This window comes from Protopterus annectens, chromosome 4.part1 (genome assembly GCF_019279795.1).
Source record: "Protopterus annectens isolate FY-2018-M chromosome 4.part1, PAN1.0, whole genome shotgun sequence".
NCBI lineage: Eukaryota > Metazoa > Chordata > Ceratodontiformes > Protopteridae > Protopterus > Protopterus annectens.
In genome coordinates, this window is record NC_056734.1 from 567,508,589 (window position 1) to 567,528,021 (window position 19,433).

The 19,433-nt window shown below is 41.5% G+C and overlaps 1 protein-coding gene across 1 annotated transcript in view; it reads right to left on the reverse strand.

Annotated features, from left to right (window-relative positions):
* Window positions 1-19,433, reverse strand: part of GNB4 (G protein subunit beta 4) — a 1,262,726-nt gene that overhangs the window by 33,599 nt on the left and 1,209,694 nt on the right. The window contains exon 9 of the mRNA XM_044070378.1: window positions 17,635-17,851. Within this exon, the coding sequence (XP_043926313.1) occupies window positions 17,635-17,851 (217 nt within the window). The remainder of the gene's footprint in view (window positions 1-17,634; window positions 17,852-19,433) is intronic.

Below are 19,433 nucleotides of genomic sequence, written 5' to 3' on the forward strand. Positions count from 1 at the left end.
CTCCCTTACAACAATAGCTTTCCTACGTGGTGTCACAGGCATCCCCCTCAAAAGAGACTCTCGTTGAGTATCTTGTCAGGTTCTGTTCCTGTTGCAAAACAGACAGAAGGTCGCATAGCTGCACAGTAGGGTGTCCCAGTAACACCTTCAGCCGACGATGCCATGCCGCTACCTGGTTATTAGTCCGTGGGAAATCCATGTCAGAGACATCACACACATTCCAAAACCTCGAAGGGTAGGATGATGGTAGTCGCTGCTGTGCAGAGCAGCAGGATGCATACTTGCGTGGTCGGCCTCGCACATAATGATGATCCAGAAATACGCCAATAGGCTGTGCACAGTCAGGTAACATAGCCACAATGTCCAGAAATGCAGGGACAACATCTTCCACTGGTAAGAATGCCAATGCAATTAGCTTGCGTATGGGAATTGAGAAAGCAGTGTGCATACCATAGAGGGCCACAAGATGGTGATGCTGGATCTGGCACCAAATGATCTGTGCGAAGTGGAAAAGGCACCCCTTCAGAATACTCTTAGGGAATGCCTTATGGCTGGCACGGATCGCTGCCTTCTCAAAATCAGTCATAATATACTGTGGAGCCAGGGTGCACCCCTGTTCTGCAGCCATACCCTTCAGTATCTCCCACATACTGTTGTATGCAGACTCTGACTTCCTTGTCATGAGACAGTACACTAGGGGGTCAATCCTTGTTGAGGTGGGGGTACCAATACAGCCATGTAATATATACAGCTGGCGACATATATCGGCCCGTGTAGGGAAGGTGCCATCCCCGAGAATGATGTCAGATCTGCACAGATCAGTTAGATTCTGTGACGTTGTAAGCAGAACCATGGAATCAGTCCCATCCATATCAGACCTTCTACAGAGGATAAAGCTGCCACTACGGAGTGGATACTGGCTGACATCAATATCCGCGAGTGTTACTGGAGGTGTGATCATGGATGCCCGTGCCCTCTGCTGTACCCTGGTTATGCTACGATGCAGGGTGGCACGGCAAGGCATCTCTTGTAGTACATTTTCATCTGCTGAGCCTAGGACACACTGCATTACCAAGCTTGGCAAGTCATTGCCGGTTACTGCCCTCTGAAGCAGTTCTGCTCGCAGTGTAGCCACCTGGGCTATTGTTGCATCTGGCCCGTGCTGGTGTGGCAGTGATTTCAGCAGTTCCTCCCCCTTATCCTGACGAACAGTGATGGCACGACCTCTGCAGGCCTGTACTCTCCGCTCAATACATGCCCAGTACCATTTAGGTGGTACTTCACGCTCCAAATGGTAGAGGTATCCCTCCACTACCAGCACTGGTTTGCCCCGTTGGCTGGGCATTGTGCTGTATCTGTTGCCAAGCTGACCAGGGTTATTACAGGTACATAGATTCCATCATGCCATCATGGTAACGCCACTTGTTGATGGCCTCTTAGTATCCATCACGGCCAGTGTAGCTGGGAACAGGATGTAGAGACATCACTGGTACAAGTCACTATCAGATGTTACAATACTTGCTGTACACCGCCCTGTGTTGTACCCTGTGTTGTAGTGCTGCCTGCCACAGTTTCCTGTGCAGCTGTCTGTACTCCACCTTGCTCTGACTACCCATTCTGCTAGGGTTTCACTATGTGCAGTTTACACAGCCATGGGGCTGACAAGTGCTTGTAGTGTGGTAGGCATCTACATGACTTGCTTACAATACACTTTCTATGTGTACTGAACAGGTCCCCTTTAACTCCCAGCTCTTCCTGCTGGCCAATCAGGGTGTGGGGCCTAGTCTCAGTTTCAGTGACAGAAGTTACATACAAAGTTACTCAGTGTTGCACCCTTGTCAGCCTACGTGGGCCTGCATACTTCTGTACCCCAGCTCCAGCAAACAATGGATGGGTTTTCCAGCCCCTGCAATACACACATGCTGCTGTGGACTAGGTGTAGGGTTGACACTCCTGCCTGACAGTGTTCCCCTACTACAATATTTATTCCCTGCTGTTGGCTTGGTAGTCTGTGTTTGCCTGAGTTCCATGTTCCCACCTGCCATTGCACTAGAAGGGCTCTAGCAAAACAGTTGCTGTTTGTTGCAGTCATGCCTCTCCATCACTATGGGTTGGGCATGAAATGGAAATATTCCCAACAGTGGTACTCACTGGCACATTATGTCTATCATGCTGTGACATGCTTGGTTGCTGTTACACCAACAGGTCTTACAGTAGCATGTGCTTTCTGAGGTGTATGAAGTCTAAAACTCTGTTGCACTACACTGCTGGATATCCACATATGTGTGGTATTTAGGTTACATATATTCTGCATAGCTCAGGGCTGTTTGTGCTATGTTATAATCGTAGACTGTATTGGCAGGGACATACTATTTGAAAATGCGCATATACATACACTCTGCTGCAGCTACTATGGATTATATTACTTGCTTCCTGGGAGTGTTTAGTGTGCGGGTTTGTGAGGACTTCTGGTGATCTACAGGTAAGTTGCTTTACTTTACTTATTGGATTTATTTCTGTGCTTTGTGTGTACATGTGGAGCGGTTGTGGTTTTACAGATTTATTTGCATTTATTTGGGTTGACATGTTGTTGGCATTCCGCGCGTGTTTACAGTATTGGTTTGCAGCCCGCGTAGCTGTTTTAGGGGTTGTCTCTGTTTCTTTGTTTTTCCACCGACGTGGGCTCCAACGGCGTATCTCACTTTCGGCTGCACCGCTCTACAGTCTAGCTGTGCCGCAGCCTTCTTGTTTTGGCGTTGTAGCTCGCGGGCAATCGTCTCACGATCTACACGCCGGAACCCTGTAGATGCACTTGGTAGCTCAAGGCTGTGTTCCACAATGCCATAGCTAGTCTGCAGAGGGGGTAAGAATGTGTACCCCCCCTGCTTGTTTATGTACCACATAACAGTGGTGTTGCCCGTCTTTACCATTAATTGTCCTAGAAGAATGTGGTCCTTGAAGGCTGTCCGAGCATTCTGTACAGCTAACATTTCTTTATGATTGATGTGAAGGTGCATTTGAATTGGGTTCCATATGCCCTGAATGCACTTCCCTGCCAGGAACGCCCCCCCCCCATGCATTGCCTGATGTGTCTGTTGTTAGGATTTGGGCGGCAGGGGGTAGTGTGAATGGTGGTCCCTTGTTCTGGTGGCAGGCCTCTGCCCATCAGAGGAACTCTAGGCGTAGGCAAGGAATGATGAGAATCATTGCTTCTAGAGCCTGAGAATGTTGACACCATAGGTTTTTTAGATACCTTGTAGTTTCCTCATATGCAGTCTTGCATATGGAATTAGAAGAATGCAGGACGCCATGAACCCCAAGGCTTGTAGTATTTGTCTTGCAGATAGCAGGGATTTTGTGGCCACTTGTTTGAAGTAGGTTGTTAAGTGAATTTGTTTCTCTGGCGTGAGGCAAGCCATCTGGGAAGTTGTATTTAAGCTTGCTCCCAGGAATATAATTTGTTGACAGGGTACCAGGTGGGACTTATTTTCATTTGTGGTGTACCCCAGACAAGTTAGCACCCTTTGTACAAAAGCCAGATGATTCAAAAGGATGTCCTGGTTTTCTGCCTGAATTAGACAATCGTCCAGGTATGGGTATATTTGAATATTTCTTTGCCTGCAGAATGCAATGACTGGAGCTAGGCACTTTGTGAATACCCTGGGTGCAGTAGATAAGCCAAAGGGCAGTGCAGAGAACTGATAGTGCGTGTAGCCTTCTTTGAAGTGTAGGTATCTTCTGCAAGATGCCCTGACTGGGGTCTGCAGGTATGCTTCCTTTAAATCTAATGTTGACAACCAGGCATCTTTGCTTAGCATAGGAAGCAACTGGTGAAGAGTCAGCATCTTGATTTTTGGAATCACCAAAAAGGTGTTTAGAGTAGACAGGTCTAGGATAGGACGCCATGAATTGTCTTTTCTGGGTACCAGGAAAAATCTCGAGTAGAAACCTTGTCCCTTTTCCCCTTCTGGTACCAAGTGAATATCCCCTATGCTTAAGAGAAAGAGTACTTGCTTTTGGGCCTCTGCCCACTGATTTGGAGGTAGATCCGACCAACCGCTTGGAGTTGATAATGTGTGGAAGTGAAATCTGTATCCTTGGGACACTATATTTAAAACCCATTTGTCCTGGGTAATGAGTTCCCAAGTTCTTTGCATGAAGTGCAATCTTTCCCCTCAAAGGGGCAGTCAGTTGAGAAGTGCTTCGAAGTTTTAAAAAGAGGTCATTGAGACAGTTTACCATAGGGGAGAGTTTTATTACTCCTAGATTTGGAAGTGGAGGCCCTCCACTGCTTAGTCCTATTCGTCCCCTGGGACTGAAGCCTGGGTGCTCTGCTGGATCTGGGTTTGGACTGAGAAGGTCTGGAAGAGGCAGGAAAGGACCAATTCTTAGAAGGCCAATGCCTACTAAATCTTGGAGGTTGTACTTGTAAAAAATTTTTAACAGTTTGTGTAGATTTAGCTCTTTCCTCCATCTTTTTAAGAACTTCTTCTGCCTTTTTGCCAAACAGGCGGTCCTGATTTAAGGGAGCATCCAGTAATTTCACTTTAACATGATCTGGCAAGGATTGCTCCTTAAGCCAAGCATGCCTTCTAAATACAGACCCAGTTACCGCAGCCCTTCAAAATGCCTCTAGTGAATCAAAACCACATTGATATGTATGTTTACCAACTTGTTCAGCAGAATGCATTACATCTTGTAAATCCTTATTTTCAGCACAATCAGGAATCAACATAATTTTCTGTTTAAGCAATCCAATAATATGCTGCTGATACTAACATATGAAACTGGCAATTCAAGGCCCTAATGGCCAAAGTTGCAGAAGTGTATAATACCCTCTTACCCCATCTACCTAGTGCCCTTGGAGTCTCTATCCAAGGGGGTAGGATTTTTTGCAGTAGTAGCTTTAATGCCCTTGGGTCCCTGTGAAATGGCTTCAGGATCCGCAGTAGGTTTTTTGAAAAGGAACTTTTGAGAGTCAGGAACCCTGTAATATCTATCAGGTTTTTTGGAAGCAGGAGGTAAAGAGTCAGGGGCCATGCTAGACACTGAAAAGTCATCATCAACAATGTCCAGTACAGGAGGTATAGCTAAAGGCCTGTGCTGGGGCAGGAGTAAGAAATCCCTAAGCCTCTTTTTAGAATTAGAGAAATCCTGACTTTCCCAGTGAAAATGCTCCCTGAGAGTATGCAAGGTTTCACCAAAAGAGAGATCTTCTGGGGGGGGGGGGGCAGAGGGAATAGAGTACTCAGCATCAGAATCTTCATCGGTATATAAGGGTAAATCCCGGTCATCAGAGGAAACAGAAACTTCAGAATCCTGATCAGAAGTATCATAAGCAAACTCCATCCTAAGTCTCTTAGAGGGGGACGGTTGGCTTCCCCTGATTAAAGTAATAAGGTCTTCAGCCATTCTTATCATTTGTTTTTTAGGCATAGAGGCCCGACCATGCAGTCCGGGCATCAGTTTTCTAGGCATGGTTCGAGTTTTAGGCCTTGAAGAAGAAGATAGCGCTGGTTTAATATACAAGTCAGTAGGCCTGAATACATCCTCAGAAGCCTGTGCCTGCAAGGCGGTTCCGGACCCATCCAAGGTAGAGACATCCGCAGGTTTCACAGTTAAAGAAGCATCTTGCGGCATACTAGACTCCGAATGGGTCTCAGTAGAGGCCTACAAATCTGAAGTAGTAGCTATCAGGGGCTGTGAAAGCGCATCACTGAGTACTGTTGAACTGGGCGGCCTGTCTCTGTCTTTACCTTTGCGTTTTTTCGGAATGTCGGTAGTCGGACGGCTTACTGAAGACATATCAGGATAATTGAACCGAGCACCAAAATATTTAGAAGCGCAAATATACAGACGATGGATAGTTTGTGGTTTAAATAAGGCACAAAACCGACAACGAGGTACGTCATGGTCAGGGCCTAGGCAAGGAATACAGTACAAATGAAAATCTTTATGAGGTATTTGCTTTCCACAAGAAATGCAATTATTTACTTTTACTAACATCGGATTAGAGCAGGAAAAAGTTTCCCCAACGGGGTACTTAGCTTTTAGTTGAAGACTTCGGTCCTGAAACTCGAAAATGAAAACTTCAAGAGTTGGCCGACCGGCACTTGCGAACTGCTTCTGCTTCGGGCACCGGACGGCAAGAAAGACTGATGTAATGAGGTCGGCTGCATGTCTTATACCCCTGACGATCTGACATCACGGAAAAAGAGACAGCAACTGACGTAGGACCCAAGACTTTGTTAATCAGGCAGACTGAGGGCTACTGCAAGCAGATAACCCAAATGTAATGACTGCAACAGTAAAACACGAAGAACATCTGAACTCTCCTCGGAGGCTGAATCAGAAATCTGAAGAGAACCCTCTATCCGCCCCTATTTAAATCTCTTCAGGAAAAGAAACATCCCCTCTATTTTATCATAAACCTCCTTATAAGAAGGACCAACAGCCTAATTTAAACCCCTGAACCAGACCCAGTAAACTACTTCTATATCTAAGGAAATTTGAGGAAGATTTTGCACGTTTACATTTCTGTTTCTTTTTGACAGGAAAAACGGGACCAAGCAATGCTATTAATGGCAGCAGCAGCAGTTTCCCCAGGGATGGGCACAACATTCTGACCAAACAGATCTTCCCTGTTCCATCTTCCAAGACCAGCAAGAGAGTGGCTCTCCCTTGCCCACTGAGGGGGACCTCTATAGCCACAGAGGAAGTGGATAACCCCCAAGTCCATAATGGCTGTAGGTGCTACATCAGAGAGATTTGGGTAAAAAATGAGAGATCTGAGGAACCAGCATTGGCCATAGCAGTCACTGACCTGAGGCTGTGGTAAACTGCTAGCGTGATGTGACGGCAAAAGCTGTTTAATGTTTTCTTTTTGAGACTGGAAAGAGGACAGACCATGGGATCGGTAGTCTGTTCCATGGTCAAGCCGAAAATGGCACCTTTTTCCTGGGGAAAACAAGCAGCATAAGCTAGTAAAAACATAAAAGTCCCTTTTTTCACAAAAACACAGCAAAAAGCACTAACACATTTTGATAGCTCCATTTCTCCATAGGAAAAAAATGCTTGTCAACTACTTAAACAACTTTTAAAATACACAAGAAAAAGTACACTCCTGTTTATAATTACAGTTAAGTCTTATAGCTGTCTGTTAAAAAAACAAATTCCTAGAAATAAATTAACTTTCATCAGCAGAAAAGTACAATAAAACATTTTTTTATGTGGAAGGATTTCCCCCAAAGACAACTTATCTGCCCAGCACAGGAACTTCACAAGATGACTGATCCTTGAAAGCGCACAGAGGAGTACTCTTCAATGACAGGAAAGACCTGAAGGGCTTGCTACCCAAGCCTGTCTTTTTAGTCAGCTCAGCTCAAGCCAACTAATGGTTTGGATGCAAGAAAGGTAACCTGAAGCTTTGTAAGCTGACTGGTTATTACATCCTATGCAGGATATAACCCCACATAGCTAAGGCTACTGCAGCAAAGATGAACATGAACATTTAAAATTGCCAAAAAGTAAAAGGGGGAATAAGTGGTAAAAAATTAAGTAGGGATAGCATTTTGAACCTTTGGACGTTTACAAACTGATTAAGAAAGGACCTCTTGAATAACACTGCTGTTGGTCAATCTTGATGCACAGAAATCTTTTGATAGATTAAGCCGGGATTTTATTGAGCAGGGTAATGGAAGTATTTACATTCCCTGACAAAATAACATTAATTAGGAGGATATATGCAGGATAGGAGGAGAAATTTAAAATGGGTGGGGGTGGGGGGTCATCTGTGATAAGTTCTGTTTGAACAGAGGAACCAGGCAAGGATGTCCTCTTTCCCCTTTGTTACTTGCATTATATTTAGAACCACTGGCAAAGAAAAGAAGGGACTCAGAAATGCAAGGGCATAACTGGTACGGTAAGCAAGAAAAGTTTGGATTTATTTGTGGATGATATTTTGTACTTAAACTAGAAAAGGAAATATCAATGTTGTGGAACATTCTGAGACAGTTCCAAGTCTTTTCAGGATACAAAATGAATGAAGGTAAAACAAAGGCAATAGCTGTAAACTACATACTCGCACACCAACTGGGTTCAGCAATACCCATATTTATGGGGACATGGTAAAATGAAGTACGCAGGAGTATATGTTAAAAAAGGATTCTGTTATGGTAGCTAAGCATATATGGGAATAGACTAAACAAAAGATAACACAAATACTGAGAAATTGGAAGTTCTACTTTATGAAAATGGATAGCAAGATGCAAACAGTGAAAATGTTTTTAGTCCCTTTAGTTTTACACACAGATCAGGCATTTTTTTTATCAACCAGAAGTTGTGGATAATAATTAATAAAGAGTTGAAGGATTTTATCTGGGAGGGGAAGAGGGCAACAGTCAAGTGGGATAAGCTGATCCTTCCCATAAAACAATGTAGTTTAAGATTACCTGATTTGAAGGGGTATATCACAGCTACACAGTTAAAAGTTCCTACACATTATCACCTGTGGAAAGCTATAATTTAAAGCAGAAAGGGATGATGGTGATGAAGTAAGAGAGAAGCTCAAGAAACAAAGAGAGACTGGGATTCTGGATGCAGGTCCTTAAGGAGAATAATAAGTGTACAGAATATTATATTCATAAAGCAGCAGAAACTATTCTAAGAACTAAGCCAAAACGGGAATGGAGAAACAAGATTCTGCTGATAGGGATGACTGCAATTAGCGGTACAGAAATTAGGCAAGCGGAGGCCAGAATTTACTGGAGAAAACTGGCAAAGGAACCAAGGTACTGAGAGCAAATAATTACAGAAGGAAAGGTAACAGAATAGGAATAGGCCAATAATTCATTTGGACTGCAGACTAGAGATTGCCTTCCCTATCAAGGACTGATATCAGAGTATAGGCAAAGAGAAAGGAATAGGGGGGATCCTAAGTGAAAAAAAAGCAGTGGTAGAGTTTTTAAAAGGTAATTCAAATCCTAAACCTACTGTACTAGAAGTTCTGAATATAGTAATAGAGATAAAGTAGCAGAGATAAAAACTGGAAGTGGGATCTTTAGAGCAAATTACATACAAAAAATGGGAATTGTGGGAATAATACAGGGTTCCTATCAGTTCAAACGTGAGCAGTTCAAACACCATATGTTCGAACTGTGACGTCCGAAAACTGATTATCGTGAAGCCGCAGAACACCGAATTCTTTCCCAGGGAAAGAATTCGGTGGGCCGTTTCTGTGGCTTCGCTATAGTCAGCGCTGTGGTGGAAAGCTATGGGTCAGGTTCAGGTAAGTCTGTGATTGGACAGACGTTAGGGTTAGGGCGCGGGTGAGGTGGGTGTGCGATAGTGACAGACTTTAGGGTTAGGGTGGGATAGGTGAGTTAGGGCGTGGGTGGTGGGTGTGCGACAGTGACAGACTTTAGGGTTAGGGCGGGATAGGTGAGTTAGGGTGCGGGTCAGGTGAGTGTGCGATAGTGACGGACCTTAGGGTTAGGGTTAAGGTAAGTGGATAGATAGTAGTGTATGTACAGTTTAGTGTAGGGTTAGATGTAGGATTTTAAGTGTATGTGTGTGGATTGCTGTTTTTGTGGTGTGCTTGTGTTGTGTGTGTGTTTCTTGGAACAGCGATTTTTTTTCTCTGGGAAAATAATCGCTGTTCTAAGACTTCAATGTTTTTTGCACTTCGAGGTTAGAAGTTCGAACATATGGTGTTCGAACTTCAGCCATTTCATTGAAGTGATATAGACCCAATAATACATGCAAAATAATGTTTTGGAGGAGAAATGAGGTTTAAGGGAAGGCAGCAATTGAATAAGCTATGAAATGTTTGACTGACAATGATTGTACAGAATATTATATGTGATGTACAATGTTTATAACTAAAAAATGACAACATTATTTGTTTAAACTTGCATAAATGTATGACTATGTCATAAGTAATAACTCAATAAAGATGTTTTTGGTAAAAAAAAAAAAAAAAAAAGGAAATTGAACGGATCTCCATGAAGCTTCTCTCTTTGGTACCAGGAACATTAATGAATAAAAATTAATACCTTTCCTTGTCAGAGAAACCGGAACCAGCTCTATGACCCAGAGTCAGCAAATGCTACTTGTGACATGAAGGAAAGAAATTTAATCTGGTGAATGAGGAGGGACGAATCCCCTTAAAAGGAGGGGGGGACTCACTAACATCCGTACCACTGATGGATCACTCTCAGAACCCATTTGCCCAAAATTATTTTTTGTCAGAGAAAAATGGAGAGCCAGATTTTGGGGAAGATTTAAAGGCCCGTCAGGATGGGAAGGTGGGGTTATCATTTGAAGATAGTCATTCAAACTTGTTGGATTGGATTGGATTGGACATGGTTTGTAGGATGCTCCTTGCTTCTTTCTGGAGCCTCCTTGTCATTGTTTTGTGAACGTTTGCCAGAAGTTGGATGAGTCAACTGATTTTGCTATTGATAAAACAATCCTAAGTTAGGGATGAAGACTAACAAATTTGGAGAAGAAAGGATAAAAAATCGGAGTCAGCCCTTGAATTAGTTTCCTTGACTAATCACACTTTCATGAACTCAGTAGCAAATGGTCCAAAACAATCTCACTATCAGGGGGATAGTATAAAACTTCAGCTTTAATGTCTTTAGAAAATTCTGAGAATCATGTAACCATGGAAAACTTCTCACAACAGATCCAATAGCTGCTGCTCTGAAAAAAGCCATCTGTTGAGTCATAAGTACACTTCACAAACTGGTTGACTACAGAAGCAAAATACTGGGTTCACATTCTACATTTACTTATAAAATTCCTTCCAGCAGTGGACATTCTACGGAGTACCAACCTGATTACACTGGCAATCATGGCAAGATGTCCAAGTGTGGTATTGCTATCAAAGTTGGTGTATTAGGGTTGACCCTTATGTAACCACTCAATATCCCAGAGCCATTCCCTGCATGGGTAAATATAACTGCAACACTAATGAGATGATATATATAGCTCTTTGCTCAAACTACCTTTCATTTCATGTGATGAAAACACAAAACACAAGCTGAAGTATTTATGGACAAGTTTCTTTTACCAAGAATGGTGATGAGAAAATTGCCTTTTTGCTATGGTTTTTACAAAAAAAAATTTTTGAGACTTCCAAGGGACCTGGAGGGGTGACTGGGAAATTCTGCTTTTGTCCATGGAATTGACTTGGTAAATTAAACTGAATGCAGATGTCTCTCCTAAGATTAATGATTAAAGCTGATAAGCTAGCCAACCGTGGGCATGGCTGTTTTCATTTTGTTTAAACTTTGCTTATTTCGCATGGTTTTACTCTGATGAAGATTCGTTATTTTAGGAAAGAAGTGCTCAATGCAGTTATATTTGGATTGCCTGCAGGTGTTAGTGGGGTTTTTAAGAGGATTGTCCCTCAGAAGAAGGAAAAGTAGCAATGATGTTATTAGTTTTAAAATGAAGCAAGCAAAAATTTAGCATGAGACTGACAATTAAAAATGATAACAACAATGTGGTAAGGAATACATGTTTTTTCCCAAATCTATCAAAGTCTCTCCCTTCCTTATGGGGGGATAGCATTTACTAAACATTTAACTACAGATGATTTGCTATGGAAATCACTGCAGGGTCAGATTTGGGATTAGAAAATAAAAATTTGTAAGACGAAGGGAACTTATACAATCTATCTTCCTTCTTAGGGGCTGCATGCTTGCTGTAAAGCATGTTGCATGTAGTAATAAAAACATCCTCCAAATCTAAAACGATCGGTTCACCCTAGACATGGGTTCAGAAAAAGAAAATTCTTCCAACGGACAATAAGAAATACACTTTTCAGGGTCAGAATCATTTACCCGAGAAGAAAAAACAAAAGCTGCTCCCTCACAATTATTTCCATGTTCATCACACTGGGAATCTTCAGAAAATGACTTCTCATTTTGAACTTACTGTTAACAGAAAAAGGAAGGATTAAAAACCTGAACTAAGCCCAAAAAATCACCCCGTTTCTAAAGTAACAAATACAGGCAAAGATAAATGATTAACTTTTTGCTTTCTTAACAGGAACCTCCACAGAAGCAGACTCCTGTCAGGGACATCACACCGTGGAAGAGGAACCGCAGTCCAGACAGAGAAAAGCATTCCCTGCTTCTTCCTCCAAAACCAACAAGAATGTAGACAGTCTATGTCCCCAGTAAACCATAAAAGATTCCTAAACGTACTTGGTGAACTACCCTTATGGAAAATATCTTTATATTGAGTAATCTAAAATTATCCTTCAGTTAACTGGTGTTCTTACATTTCTAAAGTTGGATATGCTCAAAGATTCTAGGACCTAGTAAACAATAATTCCTTAAAACTAATTAATTAACCAGCCCACTAAGGGATGGGACATTTTGTATCTGGTCATCACCAACACTGCCCCAAGTGCATCGAGTCTTTACCATCTCCACCGCTAGTTAAGTCATACCACAAATTAGTAACCTCCTTTAAAGTCACTAAACCCACAGGAGTAAACAGTTCTGAATTCAATGACTAACAAACATGTTTGCTTAAATTCTATGATGAGCTAACTGTCCTTGCAATGCTAGCACTCGGCATGAAGCTTCAGCTAACATTTTCATACAAATTTTACTCCTACACAAGTGTATAGATCTTGCAGTCCCCAATAGAACCAAACATAATAGGAAATTGGAAAAAAAAAACACATTTGTGGTCCACCACTATAAATAAGCTCTATAGCAAAAGAGAAAAACTTAAAGTCACATAAATCCACCCACATTAAAGACTCGATCAAAAAGATCAGCAAGGAACTGAAAATGACAATCAGAAAGGTCAAAGCTGAACATGAACTGAAGCTAGCATTAGAAGTCTAAGCTAACTACAAATTCTTCTTTAATTACATTCAGAAACTGAGAAATAACACCTTGCAATGTGCATAATTAACACAAAATGTCATTACCTACTCTGACCTTAAAGACCTAGCTAACATACTTGCATTCAGATGTATTACTAGTTTTCCTTTAAAAACAGTCAGTAAAATTCCACATACCTCAGAGTACCACTCATTCCCCTAAGATCACTATGGGACATGTATCTGACCTTAAACAATATTAAACATTTCATACAACTGGACACACAACAGTTTGGGTTTGTCAAGCACAGATCATATCTACTCAACCTGGTAAACTTCTTTTGAGAAGGTTATAGAAGCAGTGGACAATAGTCATTCTGTCCACAAGGCATTATCTGGATCTGACCAGGATCTTCAACATAATACCCCATTGCTGGCATGTTAAACAAGCTAAAAGAACTTAAGGATTGCAAAGTGGCTGAAGGATAGAACTCACCCAATTAAGGTAACAGGTGACACTTCAGAAAATAACCAGTGGAGTATCACAAGGCTCAATACTGGGACACCCTCCTTTTTTGATGTATATTTTTCTGATCTCCATGCCACAAACTCTGATCTACGGCAAACCAAATTTGCCAGTGACTGCAAGATGGAGATGGTCGTCTGCTCCCCCACTGCAACAACTGGTCCTTACAAACCAATGAATACAAAGAAATGACTCCAATTAAATGCAAAAAGGTGTACCATTGTCAACTTTAAGAAACAATCCTCACCTACAACTTACAGCACAATCAGTGCCCCACACCACATGGCCATAGCAAGTTAAGGACCTCAGCCCCTGGGTCACTAATGCCTTTGACTACTATGCTGCAACAGTAGTTAGGAAATTGTATCTAGTACAACTGATTTCCAAAGCTACCTCATCTAAGCCAAATGATGATGTTACCCATATGTACTCAGCCCTAATTAGAGTTACTGAGTACAATGCCTCCTTTTTCATGTACCTAGGTTCGTGATGCGAGAGATTACTGGCCTAGTAACCAAGACAGACTAGAAGCCCCATCCCTAAATCAGGAAATCCTTCTATGTGGCACACCTCATCATAAAACGGTTCTCATTAAGGAAAAAAGAGGTCATTGTTCTCCTCTACTCATCACTCATTAGACCCATTATAGAGTACAACACCCCTTTTGGAATGTACCTCACAAGACATCTGCAGCAGCTGGAAAGGCCACAGAAGTACCTCACAAAGAGGATTACTAGCCTCAAACAAATGCCCTACACTGACCGCCTCAAAAAACTCCAGCTTTACTCCGTAGCATATCGCCTACTCCGAGGTGATCTCTGCCTAACATATAAAGCTATGTCAAACCCAGAGCTGCTGGACATGCTACACCTAAAGAAATCCCAATCCCTCCAAGCTACATGCTCTAGGGACCTAAACCTTGTCACCACAATAAACAGGACACGCTGGAGGGATAGATTCCTGTCCCAGAGACTTCCTATACTCTGGAACAAGCTACCCATCTATGTCAAGCAAAGTTCTTCATTAGCACTCCAAGAAAAATCTTGAGTGGATGGGAAATAGGAAATACACCCCGGGGATCACTTCTGTCTCTCTGCTGGACAGTGGCATAGGAAAATAACTTTCTTGGGTGGCGTAAGCTATGGTACCTTGCTGGCTAGGCTTACGTAGGCCCTTGTGTCGATAGCCTAGTACCTACCTATGAACCTATACTCTCTCTTATACTCTTGTGTGGAGACCTATGCTTGGCATTCTGAGCCATCAAAGTCCCCACCCTAACTTATCACTTATACTTTCACATGACTAGAGATTACCTAAACACCCAAACCAAGGATATGAACCCTGCACCAAAACATAAATAAACACATTGTAAAGACAGATTGCTCAACAGCTGCCCCATTTCTGGAACAAATTTCCCCTGCATGTTACACACTGACATTCTTGCCTCCTTCAGACTACATTGATGACTGGGATAGGTGCCTGTAAGTTTTCCCCAGGCCTGACAAGGTTTTCCCCTTGAATGTGGGGAGTACAGCTTCAGAATGGTATGTGGCAAAGCACAGTCTTCAAATTTACTTACACTGTAGTTCCCAAAATGCTGTGACCCCCATGTCTTACTCACCACTTCTAATGTTTCTAACCCACTCAAACACATCTACAAACTGACAAGACTGATCTTCCCTGGAAGACTAACTTTCGCAGAAAATAATGTATTGGGACCTATATTAGGGTATGCCCTCACTTTACTAGCCCACAGGAATTCCTGAAACCCCTTATGTCTATAAAAAAAACAATAAATATGTGTGCACTTACTGCCTTAGCGCACCCTTTCACAAATCACAGGAGATTTTTTAGATTTTACCGATAACCTCCTTATCAGAGCTTCCAACTTTTTCTGCTCTATAATATGTGAATATTTTCTATACTTTTTGCCCCCCTTCCCTCAAACTGCAACCTATGACATCCTTCTATCCTCTTCTGTCACAAACATCCGTGGTTCACAGCCAAAGGAAACCCCAGATGATGCTTTTCCATATCCAAACCAGCATTCTCTAAATTAGCCACTGGGTTTTGGAGCTCCATACCTTCAATGACACCTTTAACTGCTTGTATTTCCATCAGATCAGTCCTATATTTACACTTTTCTGATAAAAGCAATGTCATTTGCCACCTATATTCCACATTAGACGTCTACCTCTGCATTTACACTACAAATGTTCTCCCTCAGTAATTTTACCTTCATAACTACATTCTCCTTCTGACCCACCTGGTGACTGGTGCCAAAGCCATGGTCTTAATGCAAAAAAATGTATTATTATCCCCTTCGGCAAGGGTAATGCTTCCGCAAACTACCACATCAACAGTGGTGACAGATGTGGGTATACAGGTTGACAGCAACCTTAACTTCGATCACCAGGTCTCCAAAGTGGTAAGAAGGGCATTTTATATTGCAAACCTCATAGGCAAGGACACTGCCACCGGAAAAAGTAATAACAGTACAAAGCTTCCTTTGGTATGCTCCTTTCCAAACACTTGCAGCAACTGGAGAGACCACAGTCTCCTTACAAAGAAAATTCAAGGTCTTCAACATCTGTCTTATGTCGACAGACTGAAATCATTGTCACTTTACTTTGCGTCATACAGACTTGCTCAGAGGTGACCTATGTCTTGTGTATACAGCAATCTTTGACCTAGCTTTAATGGAAACGCTATACATTCACAAGTCAAATGGCACACAGATCACTCCCTCAAAGGACATTAAACCTGGTATGTGGCATCAACAGAACTTGCTGGACAGACAGATTTCTCTCATAGAGGTTGCCCCATCTTTAGAACAATCTTCCTATTCATGTTAAACAAAGCCCCTCGTGGGCCCTATTTAAGTGCAATTTGAATGATTGGATGGGTAAGAGGAAATTCACACCGAGAGCTCCACTTGTGTTCCTCTTGGACAGTGGCAATAGGTGCTGATTTTAGTGTCTTCTTGAACCAGACACCCTTGGGAACAGAGGTTGAACTTGGCTAGTATTATAAGGGCCCTGGGGCTGTTAGCCTAGTAACCTCCCATGATCTATCTCTATATATTCACTCCCTCTGAGATGACATAACCCTAAATTATACTTCTATTAAAGCCACTCATGGGAGTTCAATAACTTGCCCCACAACTTTTGGTAAATAATATTAATTTCTATGTGCAAAACATCATAATTCAGCAATAAAATACTCCTGATAATTCACTAGTTTTATATATCCATGTACTTTAATGTGCACTTGTTAACTACTGTTACTTAGCTTCATCAATGTACTTCAACTACTGTTACTTATCTTCATCAACGTACTTCAATGTGCATTTGATGACTAGTACTGTACATAACCTTCACATTAGTATTGCTGCATGCCTACTAGCGTACATAACCTTCACATGTTAGTATTGCTACATGCCTACTAGCGTACATAACCTTCACATGTTAGTACTGCTACATGCCTACTAGCCTACATAGAATATGCTGCGCCTAGTACTGGTCATCTGTCACACCTATTTGTGCTCTTGGTCACAGTCATGACTGAGAAAAGAGTTCACCTAATTGGTTATCAAATGAAAAAATATAAATATTTACACACGTGTGATGCACACCATACTTACTTAAGTTGTGTGTTTTCTATTTTCTTATAATGCAGTTTATTGTATTTAACAGCCATAACATTTTGTGCATGTACCACTTATGTCACTTGGAAATAATATGCGACTGCTCAAGAGGTTTTACAAAATTGGTTTAAGGAACATGTCTGCAAACATTAAATAGGTTCTATGTTACCGCATATACAAAAATCCTGAAAACTAAAAAGGAAAATTTTGCTGTCGGATGCTTTGCTCCTGTGCTACTTATTGCCCAAATTTAATATAACCCTTTATATGTCACATAGAACACTTGCAAGATGTCATTTGTTCGCAGCAGGTTGAGCTATCTCGGTTTAAATTCTTACCATAACATGTCAGAACATAAAACACACCTAAATAAGTCAGTGTACCAAGGTAACACACAAAAATAAAGAGGGACTTGGAAATATAGTTCTTAAATACCGTTAAACCACAATGAACTTCGTAGAAGCAGTTTTAAAAACTACATACAAAACACCATTAAGAAAGAAACTACTGGACATTGGACACAAAAAACATTCAAGTACAAAACCTCAGGTTAACTACATGCTAAAAGCTAACACTGAAACACGCCATCATTACAAACTTAACCATTGTACTGACCTGCTCGTTCTCCTTTTAAGGTATCCCAGACATTACAGTTGAAGTCATCATAACCTGCCAGCAAGAGGCGGCCACTTTTAGAGAAAGCTACTGATGTAATTCCACAGATAATGTTATCATGAGAATACATCATCAACTCCTGGTCAGCACGCAAATCAAAGAGTCGACATGTGGCGTCATCAGAACCAGTAGCAAATGCATTCCCATTGGGGAAGAACTGTTAAGAAAAAGAAATACAGATGTAACAAGCAGCTTGTGCTGGAAAGCTTTTAGTCACAAAAGAAAGCCCTTGCAGATATGAAGTCTCATTTTCCAGCTTAACCTATAATTGTGCTTGTTTTGTAAAATAAATAATTTAGCAACATTTAAACATTTTTGTGTATACAAATGTCAAAACAGTACAAAAAAATTGAAGGAAAGAAATTTCACCTAGGGGTGGTCTCTGCTTAGCTTTCCGTATTATGAATTACCCACCATACTCTGACCTTAATCACCTTAAAAGAATAAGTAGTAAAGCAATCTCATTCTACACACCTAAACCTATACTAATACATCACCATCAGATGGCTTGGAATATATTGAACCTAACCAAATGTAATCCCCATCTCTAGAATCAGCTACCCTTACCTATCAAGCAGAGGACTTCCCCAGCAATCTTTAAAACCTTTCTGGATGGGAGATCCCAAACATTATTCATGGATGTGTGAAGAAAGTCTATTCATTGTTCGCTTCCCACCAGTAATGGATGATGTGGCTGAGCTTTTTGATGGTCTCCTTTGGTCATAAGCTTAGTACGAAACTATGAATGAAAAACTCAAGTGTATTTCTGTAAGGATACTTATCATAACACATATGAGGAAGAGATAATAGAGAACTGTTAGAACCTACCGTAACAAAAGTTATGCACTTGCTATAATGCTTGACATGCATGGTCCAAGCCTATTACATTCAACCTCTAGGACGTAGAGCTGAAGGCTTAATTTCAGCTCAGCACTGAAAGCATTCACAGGCTTTAGCTCCTCAAATCCTCTCATAATACTCTGTGCTAGACAGACTATCCAGAGGTCCACGGACAATCCTGTAGACCTCAGCAGTGGCCTGATTTAAAGGTATTATATGCATAAATCTTTCCTTTGGGCCTCGTCTAAAGTGGGAAGGTGGGTGAGTCTGTTGACTAAGACAGGCTTGCATCATACCTGTCATTCTAAACACAAGTATTGAGTCTAATGATCTACTCCATCCTCTTCAATCTCTAGAACAGAGTCCCAAGCATTACTTCCTAGATGGTTTAAAAAAACATGAGAGCAACTATCCCATGCAATATTGTGGTTACCAAGGAAAACCAGTGCTTGGATTCTACATCCAATTTCTAGTGACTTCCAAAAGTATATAGAAAAGCCTACACTGCAGCTGCACAAATACAAAGAAGCATTAACAAAGAAGGCCCTAGAGGATGCAAACACTTAGAAGAGCCAGCTTTGGGACAGAGGCAAATGCCATATTTTTAGCAACAGAATATGAATTGATCTGTACCTTGGCCAGAGTTTAAATAGAGACTATGTCCCAACTTGTTTTGTAGCAAAATAAAGATAAGTACTTTTGCTGAACCATTTAATTCAATGCAAGTACAGTAGACTCCCTCTTATCTGGCCTCTCCTTAACCGGCAACAGAAAAGAACACTTCCGCCTCCTATGAGCTAAATAATGACAGACATTTGAGTTTTAGACTTCATATTCATTAGAAAAATGCTTACCAACACAAATCCTGTTATTCTAGCTGATTTATAACCTAAAATGCT